We start from the raw sequence: 19,660 nt of genomic DNA on the forward strand, positions 1-19,660 counted from the left end.
TGATTTACATCCATCTTTCTCCCCAGCCCAATCCCACTTGAACTCAAACAAAAGCAAAATACTGCAGGTGCTGGAGATGTGACATAAAAGTGGGAAGTGCTGGAGAAAAAACAGGTCAGGCAGCATTTGAAAGCGAAAGATAATATCTTGAGCCCAATACAACCCTTCCACAAATCTTCATTCCCAAAGAAAAAAGTGATTGATTGTACACAGTTGAAAAAAGGTGGGCAGGAGCACGCCTTTCAACATCATAAAATCCATCAATTTTCCACCTCTCATCAGTTCCAAAGATATATCAGACTCAATAAAATGAACGGTTATTCTTTCCACAGATTCTGCTTGACTTATTTTAAACTTTTGCTCTTGCGTGTTTTGATGGGGATAGGTCTTAAAATTATTTTAGTTCTAATTGTATATATTTATTCAGATATATAAATCACTAATTCTTAAGTACTTCAAGAAGCATCTCCCCAAGACTCTTTCCATTCTGCATCCTCTGAACACTCTACAACTTCTGTACATCTAGTTTTACTGTATATCTGTCACATTTACTCCAATAAGTCAAACTAGATTTCCTATAAAATGGTCAAAAAGGCCCTTGGCCAGATCCAACCATTCTTTCAATTTCTGTCAGATCCAACCATTCTTTCAATTTCTGTCACTCAATCTCCTTACAACTTTAAAGTTTAGTCCAGACCAACTACCTTGTCAAGGTCCATATTTACCATATCTTCAGCCTTTTCTGCAACTTCCAACCACGAGCCCCTTAAAAACACATCATAACACCCTCCCACTTCTTTCTTTAGTTCACTTTTCAAAGAAATTATGCAAATAGACGCTTTCACACTTCCCTCGTAGAAACAAACAATTAAGATAGGAGCTAGAGAAGGCCATTCGAGCCTGCACCATCATTCATCACAATCATGGCTGATCGTCCAACTCAATAGCCTAACCCTGCTTTCTCCTCATAATCTTTGATCCTACATGCCTCAAGTGCTCTATCTAGCCGCCTCTTAAATAAAGTCATTGTGTTGGCATTAACTACTTCCTATGGTAATGAATTCCACACGCTCACCATTCTTTGCGTGAAGAAATGTCTCATTTCCATTCTACTCAGACTGTGACCCCAGTTTCTGCACACACCTATCATCAGGAACATCCTCTCTGCATTACCTTGTCTCGCCTGTTAGAATTTTATAAGTCTCTATGAAATCTCCCCTCATTCATCTGGACTCCTCTTAGTCAATCTCTCCCTGTACATCAGTCCCACCATCCCCAGAATTAACCTGGTTAACATTCACTGCACTCCCTTGAGAGCAAAAGCATCCTTCCTCAGAAAAGGAGACCAAATTGCACACAGTATTCTAGGTGTGGCCTCACGAATGCCCTGCATAACTGCAACACGTTCCTACTCCTGTACTAGAAACCTCTCACAATGAAGGCCATTTTGCCACTTGCCTTCTTTACCATCTGTTGCATCTGCATGCTTACCTTCAGTGACTGATGCACAGGACACCTAGGTCCTGCTGCACACTCCTCTCTCCCAATTTACAGCCGTTCAGATAGTAATCTACCTTCTTGTTTTTGCTTCCAAAGTCAATTACCACACACTTATCCAAATTATACTACATCTGCCATCGATTTGCCCACTCAACCAGCCTGTCTAGATCATGCTGAAGGATCTCTACATCCTCGTCACAGTTCACCCTCCCACTCAATTTAGTATCAAGTGCAAACTTTGAGATGTTACATTTTGTTCCCTCATCCAAATCATTAATCTCTATTCTGAATAGCTGGGGTCCCAACACCAATCCCTGTGGCATCCTACTAGTTACTGCCTGCTCCATTTCCTCTCTGACAATCAGTTTTCTATGCATCTCAATACACTTCTCCCAATCCCATGCATTTTAATTGTACACAATAATTTCTTATGCGGGACTTTGTCAAACACGTTCAGAAAAAGTGCAAATATACTGGATTGACTGGTTTCCCCTGTCAACTCTGCTAGTTACATTTTCATAGAATTACAATAGATCTGTCAAGAATGATTTCCCATTCATAAATCAATGCTGACTCAGTCTCATCCTGCTACTGCTTTCTAAATGCTCCATTGTAAAGTCCTTGGTAATGAATTCAAGAATTTTCCCCACTACTGATTTTAGGCTTACTGGTCTATAATTCCCTGTTTTCTCTCCACTTCCCTTTTTGAATATTGGAGTGACATTAGGTACCCTCCAATCTACAGGGGCTGTTCTAGAGTCAATAGAATCCTAGAAGATGACCACCACTGCATCCACTATTTCCAGAGCAACTTCCTTAAGTACTCCGGGCTATAGATTATCAGGTCCTGGGGATTTATCCACCTTCAATCCCATCAATTTTCTCAGCACCATTTCTCTAATTGATTTCCCACAGTTCTTCCCTTTCACTAAATCTTGCATTCTCCCACATTTCTGATATCTGATTTGTGTCCTCTTTTGTGAAGATACAACAAAAGTATGTATTCAGTTGCTCAGCCATTTCCTTGTCCCATATTATACATTCCCCTATTTGTTTGTAGGGGATCTACATTTGTCTTCACCAATTTCTTTCTCTTCACGTACCTATAGAAATGTTTAGTGTCAATCTTTATGTTTCCTGCAAGCTTACTTTTGTACTGTACTTTCCCATTTTTAATTAATCCCTTGGTCTTCTTTTGCTGAATTCTAACCTATTATTTTTCTTGGCCAACCTGTCTGCTTCTTTCTTGAATTGGATACTATTTCCTTTGTAAACCATGGATTGGCCCTCTTATCCACTTTGCTTTTCGTATCAGACAGGAATAAACTGTTTTGCAGTTCCACCAGGCATTCCTGGAACGTTTGCTATTGCCTATCCACTGTCATCCCTTTAATTAACTCACCCCAATCTATCAAGGCCAATTCATGCCTCATATATTCATTGTTTCCTTTATTAAGATTCAGTACCCCAGTCTCCAAACCAACTACCTTCTTCTTCATCTTGATTTTAAAAAAGTCTATTATGCTATGATTGCTCATCCCCAAGGGCTCTCACATAGCTAGATTGCAAATGATTCCCTTTTCATTACACAGTACCCAACCCAAGATGGTCTGCTCACTCGTTGGCTCCTCCATATATTAGTCAAGAAAACCAACCTGTTGACACTCCAGAATTCCTCCTCTATGACAATGTGGTTAATTAGATATGCCCAATCTATATGCAGATTAAAATCACCCATGATCATGGACATTCCCTTATCACATGCATCTCTAATTTCCTGTTTAGTGCCATTTCCAACATCACCACTGCAGTTTGGGGGTCTATATATGTCACCCACTCATACTTTGTTCCCCTTGCTATTTCTTAACTCTACCCATACAAACCCCAATTGTCAAAGCTAATATCCTTTCTCACTACTGTGTTAACTTCCTCTTTATCCAGCACTCTACTACCTTTTCCTTTTTGCCTGTCCTTCCTAAATACTGAATACCCTGGGACATTAAGTTCCCATCCCTGGTCATCCTGCAGCCATGTCTCTGTAATCCCGATGTCATATCTGTTTACATCTTTCTGCGCGATTAGTTCATCCACTTTATTGAATTCATACCAAGAGTTAGAGCACCTAAGCCTTCATCACCTCTCCCCAGTGTTATTGGGTTCCTAATACTTTCCACATGAGACAATGTAGGTGGCCATCCTCTGATGTAGGCAACACAGGAACATCTCCTTTGAAAGTTAATTGCAAAGCAGGTAACCACTGTTACTTGTTCTGATTAAATTGCCTCCACTAAGTCACTTTCTGACTATTGAGTTCGACCAAGTCTCCACACTTGGGATTATTGCGATCGTCTAATATCTTAACGGTGCAATTCTCAAAACGTAAACTTGACTGCTATCAAAATACCATACCAAATTGCTGGAAAAACTCAGCAGGTCTGGCAGTATCTGTGCAGAGAAATCGGAGTTAATGTTTTGGGTCAAGTGATTCTTCCTCAAAACTAATGGTAGCTAGGAAAATGTCAGTTTACATGCAAAAGATAGGATGGGGTGTCATGGATTAAGGAGTAAATGATTGGTGGGGGACAAAGCCCAAACAGAGAGAAGAACAGTTGATCAAAGGAGTGGATAACAATCTGGCTGAGGAGTGGTGAATAGCTATTAATAGGAATTGTTACTGGCTAACCACAGATTGTGTGTATTAGCACTGTGTGGTAACAAGGCCTGGTGTGTTGGGGTACAGATAAGGACATGGGACAGCTCAAGCCCTAAAGTTATTGAAATTGTTATTGAGTCCAGAAGGCTGCAGGGTCTCTAAGCAGAAAATGAGGTGCTTTTCTTCTAACTCGCACTGAGCTTCACTGGAGCACTGCAGCAAGCCTGAGACAGAGATGTTGGCCAGGAAAAAGGGTGGTATGTTAAAGTGGCAGACAACTGGAAGCTCAGGGTCATTTTTATGGACTGAGCGTGAGGAAGGATAATGCGACCAAAAACATTGGGGGGGGGGGGGGGGGGGGAAGGAAGGTGGTGGTGGTCCAAAGTTTTGACCCAGTTGAATCTATGTGCCCTGAGAATCACCAATTCTGCCACTGGAAGCAACTTCTCATAATTTACTTAACAAAACCACTCATGATGTTAACTTTGATCAAATCTCTTAATTTGCTCTGAATTTAGGAGATCAATCCAATGAAAATAGTGCAAATAGGAATCTACAAATAAATATGACATCAAAATAAGTTGCATTTGCAAGAACAGTGTTTACAAAAAGGATTTTGATTTGCTGTTAAATTCTTGTTACTGTCATATTTTAACAAACAAACGAGTGAGAACTTGAAAAAAGCCCACTCAGGGAAACAAGACTAGAAATAGTACTGAAATTCAATGACAACTCAAAGTTCATATAGGAGACTAGACATAATATTTGTATATCCTTCAACTTTAGAATGCATCATAATAATGCCCTGATTCCATCTATCATATAGCCTCCATACAGAAAGAATGGTCAGAGCGCATTGATATTTTTCTCTCGCAGTGCATGCCCTAATTGAGACAGCAGTGGACTCAACCATATTACTCACTGGACAGGATAACAACTCCACCAGTTATCTTACAAAGTTCTATGGAAAACTAAACATTAAAATTGCCCGTGTCACTGCTTTAAATATATGTACAGTTTGGTACCCAGAGGTACCAAGAAAAATCAAATAATCACAGAGGAAATGTTTTTTTCATAGGTTCAAACGGAAACAATTTCTGCAACAATCATAGTATTTGGTCATCTATCTAGTAATTTTTCCAGAATAGTTTAGATTATATTTACATGGCCAAACATACACAACTAATCCTATTCATAGAACATCTTTAATATAATGAAATATCCCAAGATGCCTCAAGATTACTACAAAGTAAAAAATGACACTAAGCCACATCACGAGATATTATGTCAGAAAACCAAAAGTTTATTCCAAGAGATAGTTTGTAAGCATCTGAAAGGAAAAAACAAACAAACAGAAATGTAGGGCCAGCATTCGAGAGGTTGGGGCCTAGGCAACAGCAGATACTGATCGTGCAGCAATTAAAAACTGGAGACAAGAGACCAGATTTTAGCTCAATGCACTGAATGGAAACATTTCTCACAAAATGTTAATAAAGAAATTATATAGTAAATAAAATGATTTTAATGCTGATACTTGAGCTTTTGATGGTTTACTAATTCTTAATAGTCAAGTGCAAAAATGTCCCCAGGTTTTACATAACCAAAGACATGAATAAACTTAGACCAATCTCAGTCCATTTACTGAAAATGTGTTGCTGGAAAAGCGCAGCAGGTCAGGCAGCATCCAAGGAACAAGAGAATCGACGTTTCGGGCATAAGCCCTTCTTCAGGAAGGATTCCTTCCTGAAGAGGGGCTTATGCTCAAAACGTCGATTCTCCTGTTCCTTGGATGCTGCCTGACCTGCTGCGCTTTTCCAGCAACACATTTTCAGCTCTGATCTCCAGCATCTGCAGTCCTCACTTTCTCCTCAGTCCATTTACTACCTGCTCTAGACAGGTGCACACATTTGGAACAAAATAATAATTACTTTTAAAAATTAGAATTGCATTTCCTCATGGAGTAACTTTTCTTAACACCTGCATTAGTGTGAAGGATGGGATGTACAATCAAGGACTCCTAACCCTTTTCTATATTACATATTAATAGCTGCACATACACATTAAATATAAAAACGCAGAATCCCTTTAGTGCAGAAAGAGGCCATTCAATCCACTGAGACTGCACCAACCCTCCCAAGAGTATCCCACCCAAACTCACCACCGCCCCTTACCCTATTCCTCTAACTTTATTTCCAATGGCTAATCCACCTGACCCGCACATCCCTGGACACCATGGGGCACCCACACAGACATGAGGAGAACATGCAAACTCTATGCAGTCAGCTATCCAATGTTGGAATCAAACCACTGTCTCACACTACACCACCCACCCCACTTCTACTTCAAATAGTTGTAATACCTCAATACCTGATGCATAATACTATTGCTAATCATTGGTTGTTGCATTATTGACCTTTGCTGTGTGCCTTAAGGATTTATACTGTGAATTTAAGAGAATTTTCAGCAGCTACCAGTGATTGGGAGACCATTTTGAGAATTCCACACTCTACAATTCCTCCTATTGAACACTTCAACTTTATAATCATTTATAAAGCAGGTGAAGTCGGTTCTCACTGCTAGACAGTATTGTAAATCAAGCAAGTGCGATAGGATTGAAAAGGTAGTTTTCATGAGACACAGAACTAAGCAATACTCTAAAGCAAAGCAAGAAACAAGATTTTGGATTATTTCCAAAATATAAGAATAATTTAAAAATTAGGTTTGGCAAATCAAGATCATGACGGCAATTGCCCAAATCCACCTCTTTCGATACGGTTTCCTTTTTTAATGTAGAACATAGAACAATACAACACAGAACAGGCCCTTCGGCCCTGAATGTTGCATCAACCTGTGAACTATTCTCAGTTCATCCCCCTGCATTATCCCATCGTCATCCATGTGTTTATCCAAGGATTGTTTAAATCTCCCTAATGTGGCTGAGTTAACTACACTGGCAGGCAGGGAATTCCACACTCTTACCACTCTCTGCGTAAAGAACCTGCCTCTGACATCTGTCTTAAATCTATCACCCCTCAATTTGTAGTTATGCCCCCTCGTACACGCTGATGTCATCATCCTAGGAAAAAGACTTTCACTGTCTACACAATCTAATCCTCTGATCATCTTGTATGTCTCTATCAAATCCTCTCTTAGCCTTCTTCTTTCCAATGAGAACAGACCCAAATCTCTCAGCTTTTCCACATAAGACCTTCCCTCCAGACCAGGCAACATCCTGGTAATTCTCCTCTGCACCTTTTCCAATGCTTCCACGTCATTCCTGAAATATGGTGACCAAATCTGTACACAATATTCCAAGTGCGGCCGCACTAGCGTTTTGACAGTTGCAGCATGATATTGCAGCTCTGGAACTCAATCCCTCTACCAATGAAACCTAACACACCACATGCCTTCTTAACAGCATTATTCACCTGGGTGGCAACTTTCAGGGATCTATGCACATGGACTCTAAGATCCCTCTGTACATCCACACTACCAAGAATCTTTCCATTGACCCAATATTCTGCCTTCCTGTTATTCTTCCCAAAGTGCATCACCTCACATTTAGCTGCATTGAACTCCATTTGCCACCTCTCAGGCCAATTCTGCAGTTTATCCAAGTCCCCTTGCAACCTGTAATGTTCTTCCAAACTGTCCACTCCCACTACTCCACCAAACTTGTCTCATCTGCAAATTTATTAATTGGTGCAAATCTGCACCAATCTGCAAATTGGTGCCACCTATGCTTGTGCCTAAGCCATTTATAAAAATGACAAACAGCAGTGGTCCCAAAACAAATCCTTGTGGCACACCACTAGTAACCAGACTCCAGGCTGAATATTTTCCATCAACCACCACTTGCTGCCTTCTTTCAGAAAGCCAATTTTTAATCCAAACTGCTAAATCACCCATAATCTCATGCCTCTGCATTTTCTCCAACAGCCTAACATGTGGAACTTTATCAAAGGCTTTATTAAATTCCATGCGTACCACGTCAACTGCTCTACCCTCATCTACAATATTAAAGGACAAAAGGGTAACTAGGGAGAGAATACGGCCCCTCAAAGATCAGCAAGACGGCCTTTGTGTGGAGACACAGAAAATGGGGGAGATACTAAATGAATATTTTGCATCAGTATTTTCTGTGGAAAAGGATATAGAAGATATAGACTGTAGGGAAATAGATGGTGACATCTTGCAAAATGTCCCGATTACAGAGGAGGAAGTGCTGGATGTCTTGAAATGGTTAAAGGTGGATAAATCACCAGGACCTGATCAGGTGTACCCAAGAACACTGTGGAAAGCTAGAGAAGTGATTGTTGGGCCTCTTGCTGAGATATTTGTATCATGGATAGTCACAGGTGAGGTGCCGGAAGACAGGAGGTTGGCAAACGTGGTGCCACTGTTTAAGAAGGACGGTAAAGACAAGCCAGGGAACTATAGACTAATGAGCCTGACCTCGGTGGTGGGCAAGTTGTTGGAGGGAATCCTGAGGGACAGGATGTACATGTATTTGGAAAGGCAAGGACTGATTCAGGATAGTCAACGAGGCTTTGTGCGTGGGAAGGCTTTATTGGTCAGAGTATTGAGCACAGGAGTTGGGAGGTCATGTTGCGGCTGTACAGGACATTGGTTAGGCCACTATTGGAATATTGCATGCAATTCTGGTCTCCTTCCTATCGGAAAGATGTTGTGAAACTTGAAAGGGTTCAGAAAAGATTTACAAGGATGTTGCCAGGCTTGGAGGATCTGAACTACAGGGAGAGGCTGAACAGGCTGGGGCTGTTTTCCCTGGAATGTCGGAGGCTGAGGGGTGACCTTATAGAGGTTTACAAAATTATGAGGGGCATGGATAGGATAAATAGACAAAGTCTTTTCCCTGGGGTCGGGGAGTCCAGAACTAGAGGACATAGGTTTAGGGTGAGAGGGGAAAGATACAAAAGAGACCTAAGAGGCAACTTTTTCACACAGAGGGTAGTACGTGTATGGAATGAGCTGCCAGAGGATGTGGTGGAGGCAATTGCAACATTTAAGAGGCATTTGGATGGGTATATGAATAGGAAGGGTTTGGAGGGATATGGGCTGGGTGCTGGCAGGTGGGACTAGATTAGGTTGGGATATCTGGTCGGCATGGACGAGTTGGACCGAAGGTTCTGTTTCCATGCTGTACATCTCTATGACTCTATGTGCTTCATCACCTTCTCAAAAAACTCAATTAGGTTTGTGACATACGACCTGCCCTTGATGAAAACATGTTGACTATCTGAAATCAAATTGTTGCTTGCTAGATGATTATAAATCTCATCTCTTATAATCCTTTCCAAAACCTTTCCTACAACAGAAGTAAGACTCACTGGTCTATAATTACCTGGGTCATCTCTACTGCCCTTCTTGAAGGGCACAACATTTGCAATCCTCCAGTCCTCTGGTACTAAACCTGTAGACAATGACGACTCAAATCAAAGCCAAAGGCTCTGCTATCTCCACCCTAGCTTCCCAGAGAATCTTTGGATAAATCCCATCCAGCCCAGTGGACTTGTCTACTTTAACTCCTTCTAGAATTGATAATACCTCTTTGTAACTAACTTTGATCCTTTCTAGTCTAATATCTCGCACCTCATTCTTCTCCTCTACAATATTCTCCTTTCCTGAGTGAAAATCAATGAGAAATGTTCATTTAGCACCTCTCTGATCTCCACAGGGTCCACACTCAACTTCCCACTCGTCTTTGACTGGCCCTGTTCCTACTCTAGTCATCCTTTTAATCCTTACATACCTATAGAAAGTTTTAGGGTTCTCCTTTATTCTATTTTCTAAAGACTGCTCATGCACTTCTTAACTCTCTTTAAATCCTTCCTAGTTGATCTGTAACTCTTCATCACCTCATCTGAAACATCTTGTCTCATCAACACATAAGCCTCTTTCTTCCGCTTAACAAGAGATGCAATTTCTGTAGTAAACCACATTCCCTTTCCTTATCACCTCCTCCCTGTCTGACAGGGACATACCCATCAAGGACACGTAATATCTGTTCCTTAAACTCGCTCCACATTTCCATCCCCTGCATCTTGCTACCCCATTCTATGCATCCTAATTCTTGCCTAATCGCATTATAATTGCCCTTGCCCCATCGATAACTCTTGTCCTGTGGCATGTACCTATCCCTTTCCATTGCTAAACTAAACGTAACTGAATTATGGTCACTCTCTCCAAAGTGCTCACCTACAACTAAATCAAACACCTGGCCTGGGTCATTACCAAGCACCAGATCCAGTGTGGCCTTCCCTCTTGTCAGTCCTTCAACATACTGTGTCAGGAAACCCTTCTGTACACATTGGACAAAAACTGATCCAGTTTTTGGGCAGCACGGTGACTCAGTGGTTAGCACTGCTGCCTCACAGCGCCAGAGACCCGGGTTCAACTGTCTGTTCACAGACCACAACTGTCTGTGTGGAGTTTGCACATTCTCCCTGTGTCTACGTGGGTTTCTTCCGGGTGCTCCGATTTCCTCCCACAGTCCAAAAATGTGCAGATTAGGTGAATTGGCCATGCTAAATTGCCCGTAATGTTAGGTGAAAGGGTAAATGTAGGGGAATGGGTTTGGGTGGGTTGATCTTCGGAGGGTCGGTGTGGACTTGGGCCGAAGAACCTGTTTCTACACTGTAAGTAATCTAATCTAATCTGACGTACTAGACCACAGATGATTCACAGAGGAGGAAAAGGAGATGGAGAAATGAATATCTAAGGAGAAAATTAGACCAGATAACTGAATGAAAAGTTGGAAAATTAATTGCTGAGAAGGCTTTTTAAAACAGATCCTGATGGGAAAGTATTTAGAGGGGTGGTTCCAGAGATCAGGCCAAGGCAGCTGAATGCATTGTTCTGGCCATACAATTTAAAAATCATTTCTGTGCCTGAAAAATTCAATGTTCTACAAGACACTTTGTGAAGAGCGCAAATGAAGGAAACTGAATGCTGTGTACAAATGGGCTTCTGTAAAATGTAATTGCCATGAAACCCAGATTGAAATCAAATATACGGTAATTAAGACAGTTTCACCACCAAAAATAAAAAGTGCAATAAATCAAAAGCTCTAAATGGGGCTCTCAAAAATCGAAAAGGAAGCCATGGTGCCCTTTCTACAAGCATGGATGATGATGTAAAAATAACTTTAAAAATCTGGACTGCCAAGCATATCTTAAAATCCCGGACTTATAAATGATAATATAAAAATGGTCAAATAATAAAAAAAATTCAAATAAAATATAAACCATAAATCCCAAGATACAGAGGGAATTAGAAGACCAAGATATGATAATACCTAACCATTGCCAAAATCATTTAAGCAAACAAGGTGCAGAGACTATCAAGTAGAAAGTGAGGGCTGCAGATGCTGGGGAATCAAAGTCAAAAAGTGTGAAGCTGGAAAAACATAGCAAGTCAGGCAGCATCCAAGGCACAGGAGAGTCGACGTTTCAGGCATTTTGCTGCTCGGATGCTGCCTGACTTGCTGTGCTTTTCCAGCTCCACACTTTTTGACGCAGAGATGATCAACACTGCCAATTTTTTGAGCACGTTAGATCAGAACGCAGATTTAGATAAAATGGCCGGATCAGTAGTAAAAGTTACACAATGCAACAGAAACAAAAATAAAAGAGACAGAGCAACGCGAGTTAAGATTCACTAATTATTCAGTGTACATTAATCGTTTTTTGTTTATAAAAATCGGCAGTAATCCAATACTGTGAACACGGAAATACGTTAGTTGTTTCTTTTAGAAAAAAACATTTATTCCAAAAGATAATGATTTATGGTCTCATATATAAAATCATTAACGCTACAAGCAATTTGTACCCTGACACAGATGACTTTTTTAAAAATAACTTTTTTTAACAGTTGCGTTTAGGATGGTAAGTTTTTTTTAAAAAGATATTAAACTCAAGATTACTGCTGTCAATGGCAACAGACTGAACAGGGCGCCTGCGCCCTGGTCATAGAAAGATATTAAGCGACAGAGTCGACATTTCTCAAAATGTGCGCTTCTTCCCCCACCCCCCCCCGCGCTTATATTTTATGCAACACTTTCTCCAAATTTCTGGCCTTGCATTTTAAGGGGGGGGGGCGGGGCGGGACGGGGCGGTGGACTTTCTGCACAAATCGTATTCAGTATTTCAGCTTAAAGAGGTCTTGCATTTATTACTGAAAAAAAAACCTCAGGCCTCCCCCTTCGTAAAATGACTATACACTGAGGAATCAGGGTTTAAAACTATATCAAATCCTCCTTCTCCTTTCATTTTGCAGAGTTACAGTGGTCACCATCAGGAATTAGAAGCACCACTCCCCATCACAAGTCCAGGTGAAGGCCTGCACCCGGATTGGCTGCAAACCTGCGCCCCAGGGGTTATTATTTTGAGGTAAATTTGCGGCCTTTAAAAAGTAGATCCCGACCCACGAGCCCAGGGCTCAATTACGGAGTGTTTTTTTTAATTAAAAATATCCTTTGTGTAGGCTGCTTCTCACCTCCACAGAGGCCTCCAGCTTCCCTTCGAAAGTGAAGTCGATGAGGTCGGGCTTCAGGCACAGCGAGTAGTTCTCCGGGGTCACGTCGGTGGGGAGCCGCTCGAAGGGTCTCTTGGCCGGCATTTTGTCTGGACAGTGAGGGCGGGTGCCGAGGAGCCTGCTAGATGCGCCGTCTCGGTTGCCGATGGCGGGTGTCGGGACACGGGCTCGAAGGATGAGAGGGACGCGGCCTCTCCAGCAGCTCGAGGCGGTGAGCAGGCGGCGGAAAGCGAGGACCGCGGTGGCGCCGCCGAACAACATCAATGAAGCTGACAAACTGACCGCCCCCTCCCGTCCGCCAGTCCGTGCGTGCGCGCCACCCCACGGCCGCCCGTCACCCTGCGCGCGCGCGCGCGCCACCCGGTGTACACTCGACATCCGAGGACGTGACTCGCGGCACGAGAATCCGCAAGGCGACGCATGTCGTCACAGGTCTTTACGTGCGCGTGATTGTGGGTGGGGGAGGAGAGAGAGAGAGAGAAGTGAGTGTCATGGAAACCATTGCCTAGGCCTAGTGGGTGACTGAGAGCCTGATGGGAGGCAGGCACAGTGGCTTTAAAAGGAAAATTGTATCATTTTCTGAATGGGGAAACACTTGCAAAGATGGATTGTAGGGAGACGGTACGGTTGCTTGGAAAGCTAATACAAGACATAGTGTGGCGCATGGTTGACCTTGTAGAGGGCCATAGAAAAGGTGAATAGCTGAGATCTTTTCCCTAAGGTATGTGAATTCAAAACTCTCGAGGACATAGTTTTAGGGTGAGGGGGGGAAGATTTAGAACATAGAACAGTACAGCACAGAACACACCCTTCAGCCCACGATGTTGTGCTGACCACTGATCCTCATGTATGCACCCTTAAATTTCTGTGACCATATGCATGTCCAGGAGTATCTTAAATGTCCCCAATGCCCCTGCCTCCACAACTGCTGCTGGCAACGCATTACATGCTCTCACGACTCCCTGTGTAAAGAACCCGGCTCTGACATCCCCTCTATACTTTCCTCCAACCAGCTTAAAACTATGACCCCACGTGTTAGTCATTTCAGCCCTGGGAAATAGTCTCTGGCTATCGACTCTATCTATGCCTCATTATCTTGTATACCTCAATTAGGTCCCCTCTTCTCCTCCTTTTCTCCAATGAAAAAAGTCCGAGCTCAGTCAACCTCTCCTCATAAGATAAGCCCTCCAGTCCAGGCAGCATCCTGGTAAACCTCCTCTGAACTCTCTCCAAAGCATCCACATCTTTCTTATAATAGGGCGACCAGAACTGGATGCAGTATTCCAAGTGCGGTCTAACCAAAGTTTTCTAGAGCTGCAACAAGATCTCACTACTCTTAAACTCAATACCCCTGTTAATGAAAGCCAAAGCACCATATGCTTTCTGAACAACCCTGTCCACTTGGGTGGCCATTTTAAGGGATCTATGTACCTGCACCCCAAGATCCCTCTGTTCCTCCACACTGCCAAGAATCCTATCCTTAATCCTGTACTCAGCTTTCAAATTCGACCTTCCAAAATGCATCACCTCGCATTTATCCAGGTTGAACTCCATCTGCCACCTCTCAGCCCATCTCTGCATCCTGTCAATGTCCTGCTGCAGCCTACACCAGCCCTCTATACTGTCAACGACACCTCCAACCTTTGTGTCATCTGCAAATTTGCTGACCCATCCTTCAATCCCCTCATCCAAGTCATTAATAAAAATTACAAACAATAGAGGCCCAAGGATAGAGCCCTGTGGAACACCACTCACCACAGAATTCCAGGCAGAATATTTTCTTTCTACTACCAATCGCTGTCTTCTGTTGGCCAGCCAGCTATGTTCCCCTGAAACCCATTCCTCCTGACCTTCTGAATGAACCTACCATGGGGAACTTTATCAAATGCCTTGCTGAAGTCCATATACACCACATCCACAGCTCGACCCTCATCAACTTTTCTAGTCACATCCTCAAAGAACTCGATAAGGTTTGTGAGGCATGACCCTGCCCTGCACAAAGCCGTGTTGACTACATTTAATCAAGCCATGCTCTTCCAAATGGTCATAAATCCTATCCCTCAGAATCCTTTCTAACACCTTGCAGACGACAGACCTGAGACTTACTGGTCTGTAATTGCCGGGGATTTCACTATTTCCTTTCTTGAAGAGAGGAATTACATTTGCCTCTCTCCAGTCCTCAGGTACGACTCCAGTGGAGAGCGAGGATGAAAAGATCTTCGCCAGTGGCGAAGCAATTGCATTTCTCGTTTCCCAAAGCAGCCGAGGACAAATCTGGTCCGGGCCTGGCGACTTGTCAATCTTAATGTTTGACAAAATTTTTAGCACATCAGCTTCCTCTATCTCTATCCATTTCAGCATGCATACCTGCTCTTCAAAAGTTTCATTCACTACAAAGTTCGTCTCTTTCATAAAGACAGAAGCAAAAAACTCATTTAGGGCTTCCCCTACCACCTCAGACTCCACACACAAATTCCCTATGCTATCCCTGATCAGCCCTACTCTTTCTTTGACCATTCTCTTATTCCTCACATAAGTGTAAAATGCCTTTGTGTTCTCCCTAATCCGTTCTGCCAAACCTTTCTCGTGCCCCCTCCTGGCTCTCCTCAGACCATTTTTAAGCTTCTTCCTCGCCTGCCTGTAATCCTCTAGAGCTGAGCTTGACCCTAGCTTCCTCCACCTTATGTAAGCTACCTTTTTCCTTTTGACGAGAAGCTCCACCGCTCTCGTCATCCAAGGTTCCTTTATCTTACCACTTCTTGCCTGTCTCAGAGGGACATAATTATTCATCACTTGCAACAACTGTTCCTTAAACAGTCTCCACATGTCTATAATGCCTTTACCATGGAACAATTGCTCCCAATCCATGTATCCTAACTCCTGTCTAATCGCATCATTTAAATGTGATCTGAGGGGAAATGTTTTCACACAGAAGATCTTGTGTATATGAAGTGAACTGCAAGAGGAAGTAGAACATACAGACACAGTTACAACATTTAAAAGACATTTGGATAGGTACATTAGTAGGAAGAGTTTCGAGGATATGGGCCAGATGAAGGTAAATGGGGCTAGTTTAGTTTGGGAAACCCGGTCAGCATGAATGAGTTGGATGAGTGAGGGTTGGAGACCAGAGTCGAAGAGTGTGGTGCTGGAAAAGCACAGCAGCTCAGGCAGCATCTGAGAAGCAGGAGAATCGATGTTTAGGGCATAATCCCTTCATCAGGAATAAGGCTTGTGGACTGAGACATAAATGGGAGGGCGATGGGGATGGGGCTGGGGAAGGTAATTGAGATCGCAATAGGTAGATGAAGGTGGGGGAGATGATAGGAGGGTGGAGTGGATGGATGGATGGGAAAGACGATGGATAGGTCAAGAGGGTGATGCTGAGTTGGAGGCTTGGCACTGGGATAAGGTGGGGAGGAGAGGAAATGAGGAAACTGGTGAAATCCACATTAATCCCGTCCGGTTGCAGGGTCCCAAGACGGAAGATGAGGCATTTGTCCTCCAAGCAAAGAATGGTTAGAGTTTGACGATGGAGGGGGCCCAGGATCTTCATGGTTTGACAATAGAGGAGGCCACTACTCTCCCTCCCATTTCTCAAGGAAATGCAGGTCCCCTGGGCCGCCTCCATCGCCAAACCCTAACCACCCGACACCTAGAGTAAGAAGCCTCATCTTCCGTCTTTGGACCCTGTAACCACACAGGTTTAATGTGGATTTCACCAGTTTCCTCACTTTCCCCCCCTCCTCCCATCCCAGTCCCAAGCCTTCAACTCAGCACCGCTCTCTTGACCTGTCCATCGTCTTGGTATGGTATGGTATGGTAAAAGTCATGGTATTACTTACACATGATGTGAAAATTATACCCCAGCTGCTCCCACTTGTTGGCAGAAACATATTAATATCATATCCACCTGTCCTGAAGTGAATAAAATTGACATCTGTATAATTCTGGACTGACCTTACACTTCTATATTTTGGTGACATCCCTGGATTCTTAGCATTTGTATTGCTGTATTGGGCCATTAATTCCTGAAATCATCAAACTATTGCTAACATTGACACTTGCCTAGTTTTGTTGCTTCATAATCTGTTCTGGAAATTTTTATAAAATGAAGACCAGATACCCAAACTTATAGTTTCACTGTTTTACTCTCTTATGATATGGAAGCCTTGCCAATTACATTTTTTTTTACAGTTTTGTAACATTTTAAGTCATTATCTCACCCCCAGCACAATTTATATCATGACTGATATTGTGGAATAGATAGCAATTTGAGGCCATGCTGCTTTTGACAAGCGACAAACAAAATAGCAGGTTTTGGTATAAATTTACTGCCTGTTCATTCTTATGCCTCTGGATCATTCACCCCAGGCAGGCTATTATTTCTGATGTCATTGAGATGGTCCACACCACTTAAAACATCTCTCTCAAATCACTACAAAATGAGCATGCTGCACATGTTCAGGGATGACTCATTCCACTTCATAGCTGCTTTTTATTACTATGGTGCTATTTATTAACAACTGTAGCCCAGGAAAAGCAGATAATGTACTGATTTTGTTGTCATGCTATGACTAGATATTATGTTAAACCACATCTGTTAGGTAATTGTAAATACCAGTATAGACATACAAGTTAGGAGCAGAAGTAGACCATGCAGCTCTTTGAACTTGCTCAGCTATTCAATGGATCATGGCTGATCTGATTGTGTGTTTTAAAATTCTACATTTCCATCTACCCCAATAACCTTTCATTCTATGTCTAACAAGATTCTATCTACTGAAAAATGTGTTGTTGGAAAAGCGCAGCAGGTCAGGCAGCTTCCAAGGAGCTGGAGAATCGACGTTTCAGGCTTAAGCCCTTTTTCAGGAAGGGGCTTACAGGAAAGTCCTCACTTTCTCCAAGATTCTATCTACCTCCAGCTTAAAAATATCAATGACACTGACTCCACATATTTCTGAATGAGAGAGTTCCAAAGTTGTTCAACCATCTGAGAGGAAATAAAATTTTTCAACTCATCCCTAAATGAACAGTTCATAATTTTTAAATAGTGTCTCCAAGCTCTGGGCTCACCCATAAGAGGCTTTACACATCCACCCTGTCAAGACCCTTTAAGTTCATATATGTTTAAATCAACTTGCCCTTCAGCCCTCCAAAGTCTGAGGGAAACAAGTCCAGTTTGTCCTCATAAGACAACCTGCTCATTCCAGAATTATAAACAAGAACATGCTGGAGAATCTGAGAAGGTCTAGCAGGTTTTGAGGAGAAAAAAATATAGTTAATATTTTGAATTCAAAATGACTTCTTTGGAAGTCAGTTTTCTGTTTTTGTCTCTACAGGTGCTATCAGATCTACTGGGTTTTTACAACGTACTCGCTTTTTATTTCAGATCTCCAGCATCTGCAGTATTATGCTTTAATTTGATTCCTCATTTCAGATATCAATTTAGTAAACTTTGTGTAATCCGCCACCAAATTAATGTTTCTTAACAGCTTAGAATAGAATGGTTACAGAACAGAAGGAGGCCATTTAGCCAGTTGCGTCTGTGCCAGCTCTATGCTAAATTAATTCAATCAAGCTTCTTCCCAATCTGCTCACCTTTATCACCATTAATCCCATGGAGTCTCCCAGTTGATCAACAACTTTTACTATGTTCCAATATATCTCTACTCATGCCCGTTCTTTGCAAATATATATCCTTGGGCATGATGGCATTGTTACCCTGATACAATCTTGGTTTGCAAGTCACATCACCAAGCCTTTACTGTAGCCTTATCTAAAGAACAGAACCTTCAACATCGTTGTCTTTCCACAGTATTGCCCTGCAGTGTCAGTTATGTACTCAAGTATACAATAAGACTTGGAACTCTCTGTTAAGAAGTTGAATGCGTGTACTATACCTTCAAGAGAAAGTGAAAGCACTTTTGCACTGAGAGCTTGAAGGTACCTATCATGTGACTTACTAGCAGTCTCAGAGTGTACTGCAAAATTGAAAATATGTAACATTTGGCTGTGAAACAAGTACCCGAGTTTTGATTACTATGTTTTCATAACAGTTTGAATTTAACCAATCAGTTTAAATTATGCCCCAAGATACGAAGATCCAATCAAATTTGAATTTTACTGTTTTGCCAACATCGAACCAATGAGATAATCTGATATTTGGGGTATAAAGAAGCCAGCATTTTGAGAGTTAGCCAGAGAAAGCGACCAACTGCCATTAACAGAGTAACTACAAGGAAAACACTCTCTATCAAAAGTACCTTTTGTCTATGAAACATCTTTGCAGTAAAAGTCCAAAGACAACCCAGGGAGATCTATAGCCAGAGGAAGGAGGACACTGGAGGCGACCGCTGCTGTCTGGTTTTGAAAATTAAGTTGATGTAATTTTAATACGGGTAGTTATTGGAACAGTAGATTGTTATAGAGTTGGTAGCAGATAACAAGCAGTCAGGAGAAAGGAGGCTTAGAGTTGTAAACAGTTGTTGTTTAATGTTCACTTTTAAAGAGTAAATTGATTTTTTTTAAAAATATGGAATCTGGGAGTTCACTGTCACTCATACTTTAACAGATTAGGAGGCAAGGTGAGCTTTTCTGGGTGTTTTTTTTTAATTAGCAAAGGAGTTCACTGACGGATCATAACAGTTTGGAGGCTCGTCTGGGAATTGGACAGGTTTGGACAGATCTAATCTGAGATTTGGACAGATTTGAAAAGATTTGGGGTAAGAAAGATTCCAGCAGGTTTAAACTCTTGCTGATTAGTGTCCTAGATCTTTAAATAAAACATAGGTGAGACAATTTGTTTAGCTTCGGTTACTTGTAGTTGGTTAAATTACAAATGAGAGAAGTAGCTCTTAAAATTGCTAAAGAGGTTCTGGGGTTTGAAGATGGTTCCCAAATAGCCAAGAAAGTTTAGAAGGACAGAAAAAGACCATAATTTTAGAATTA

General features: G+C 42.0%; 1 protein-coding gene across 2 annotated transcripts in view; it reads right to left on the bottom strand.

Annotated features, from left to right (window-relative positions):
* npepps (aminopeptidase puromycin sensitive) overlaps nt 1–13,005 on the bottom strand; it is a 221,343-nt gene extending 208,338 nt beyond the window's left edge. The window contains exon 1 of one of the 2 annotated variants that reach the window (XR_011955143.1): nt 12,671–13,005. Coding sequence is in view for 1 of the 2 variants with exons in the window: in XM_072561298.1 (XP_072417399.1) it covers nt 12,671–12,970 (300 nt within the window). In the remaining variant the exon portion in view is untranslated. The remainder of the gene's footprint in view (nt 1–12,670) is intronic. The other variant, XM_072561298.1, reaches the window with a different exon arrangement.
* Between the last annotated feature and the right edge of the window lie 6,655 nt (nt 13,006–19,660).

The sequence above is a fragment of the Chiloscyllium punctatum genome, chromosome 42 (assembly GCF_047496795.1).
Source record: "Chiloscyllium punctatum isolate Juve2018m chromosome 42, sChiPun1.3, whole genome shotgun sequence".
In the NCBI taxonomy this organism is placed as follows: Eukaryota; Metazoa; Chordata; class Chondrichthyes; order Orectolobiformes; family Hemiscylliidae; genus Chiloscyllium; species Chiloscyllium punctatum.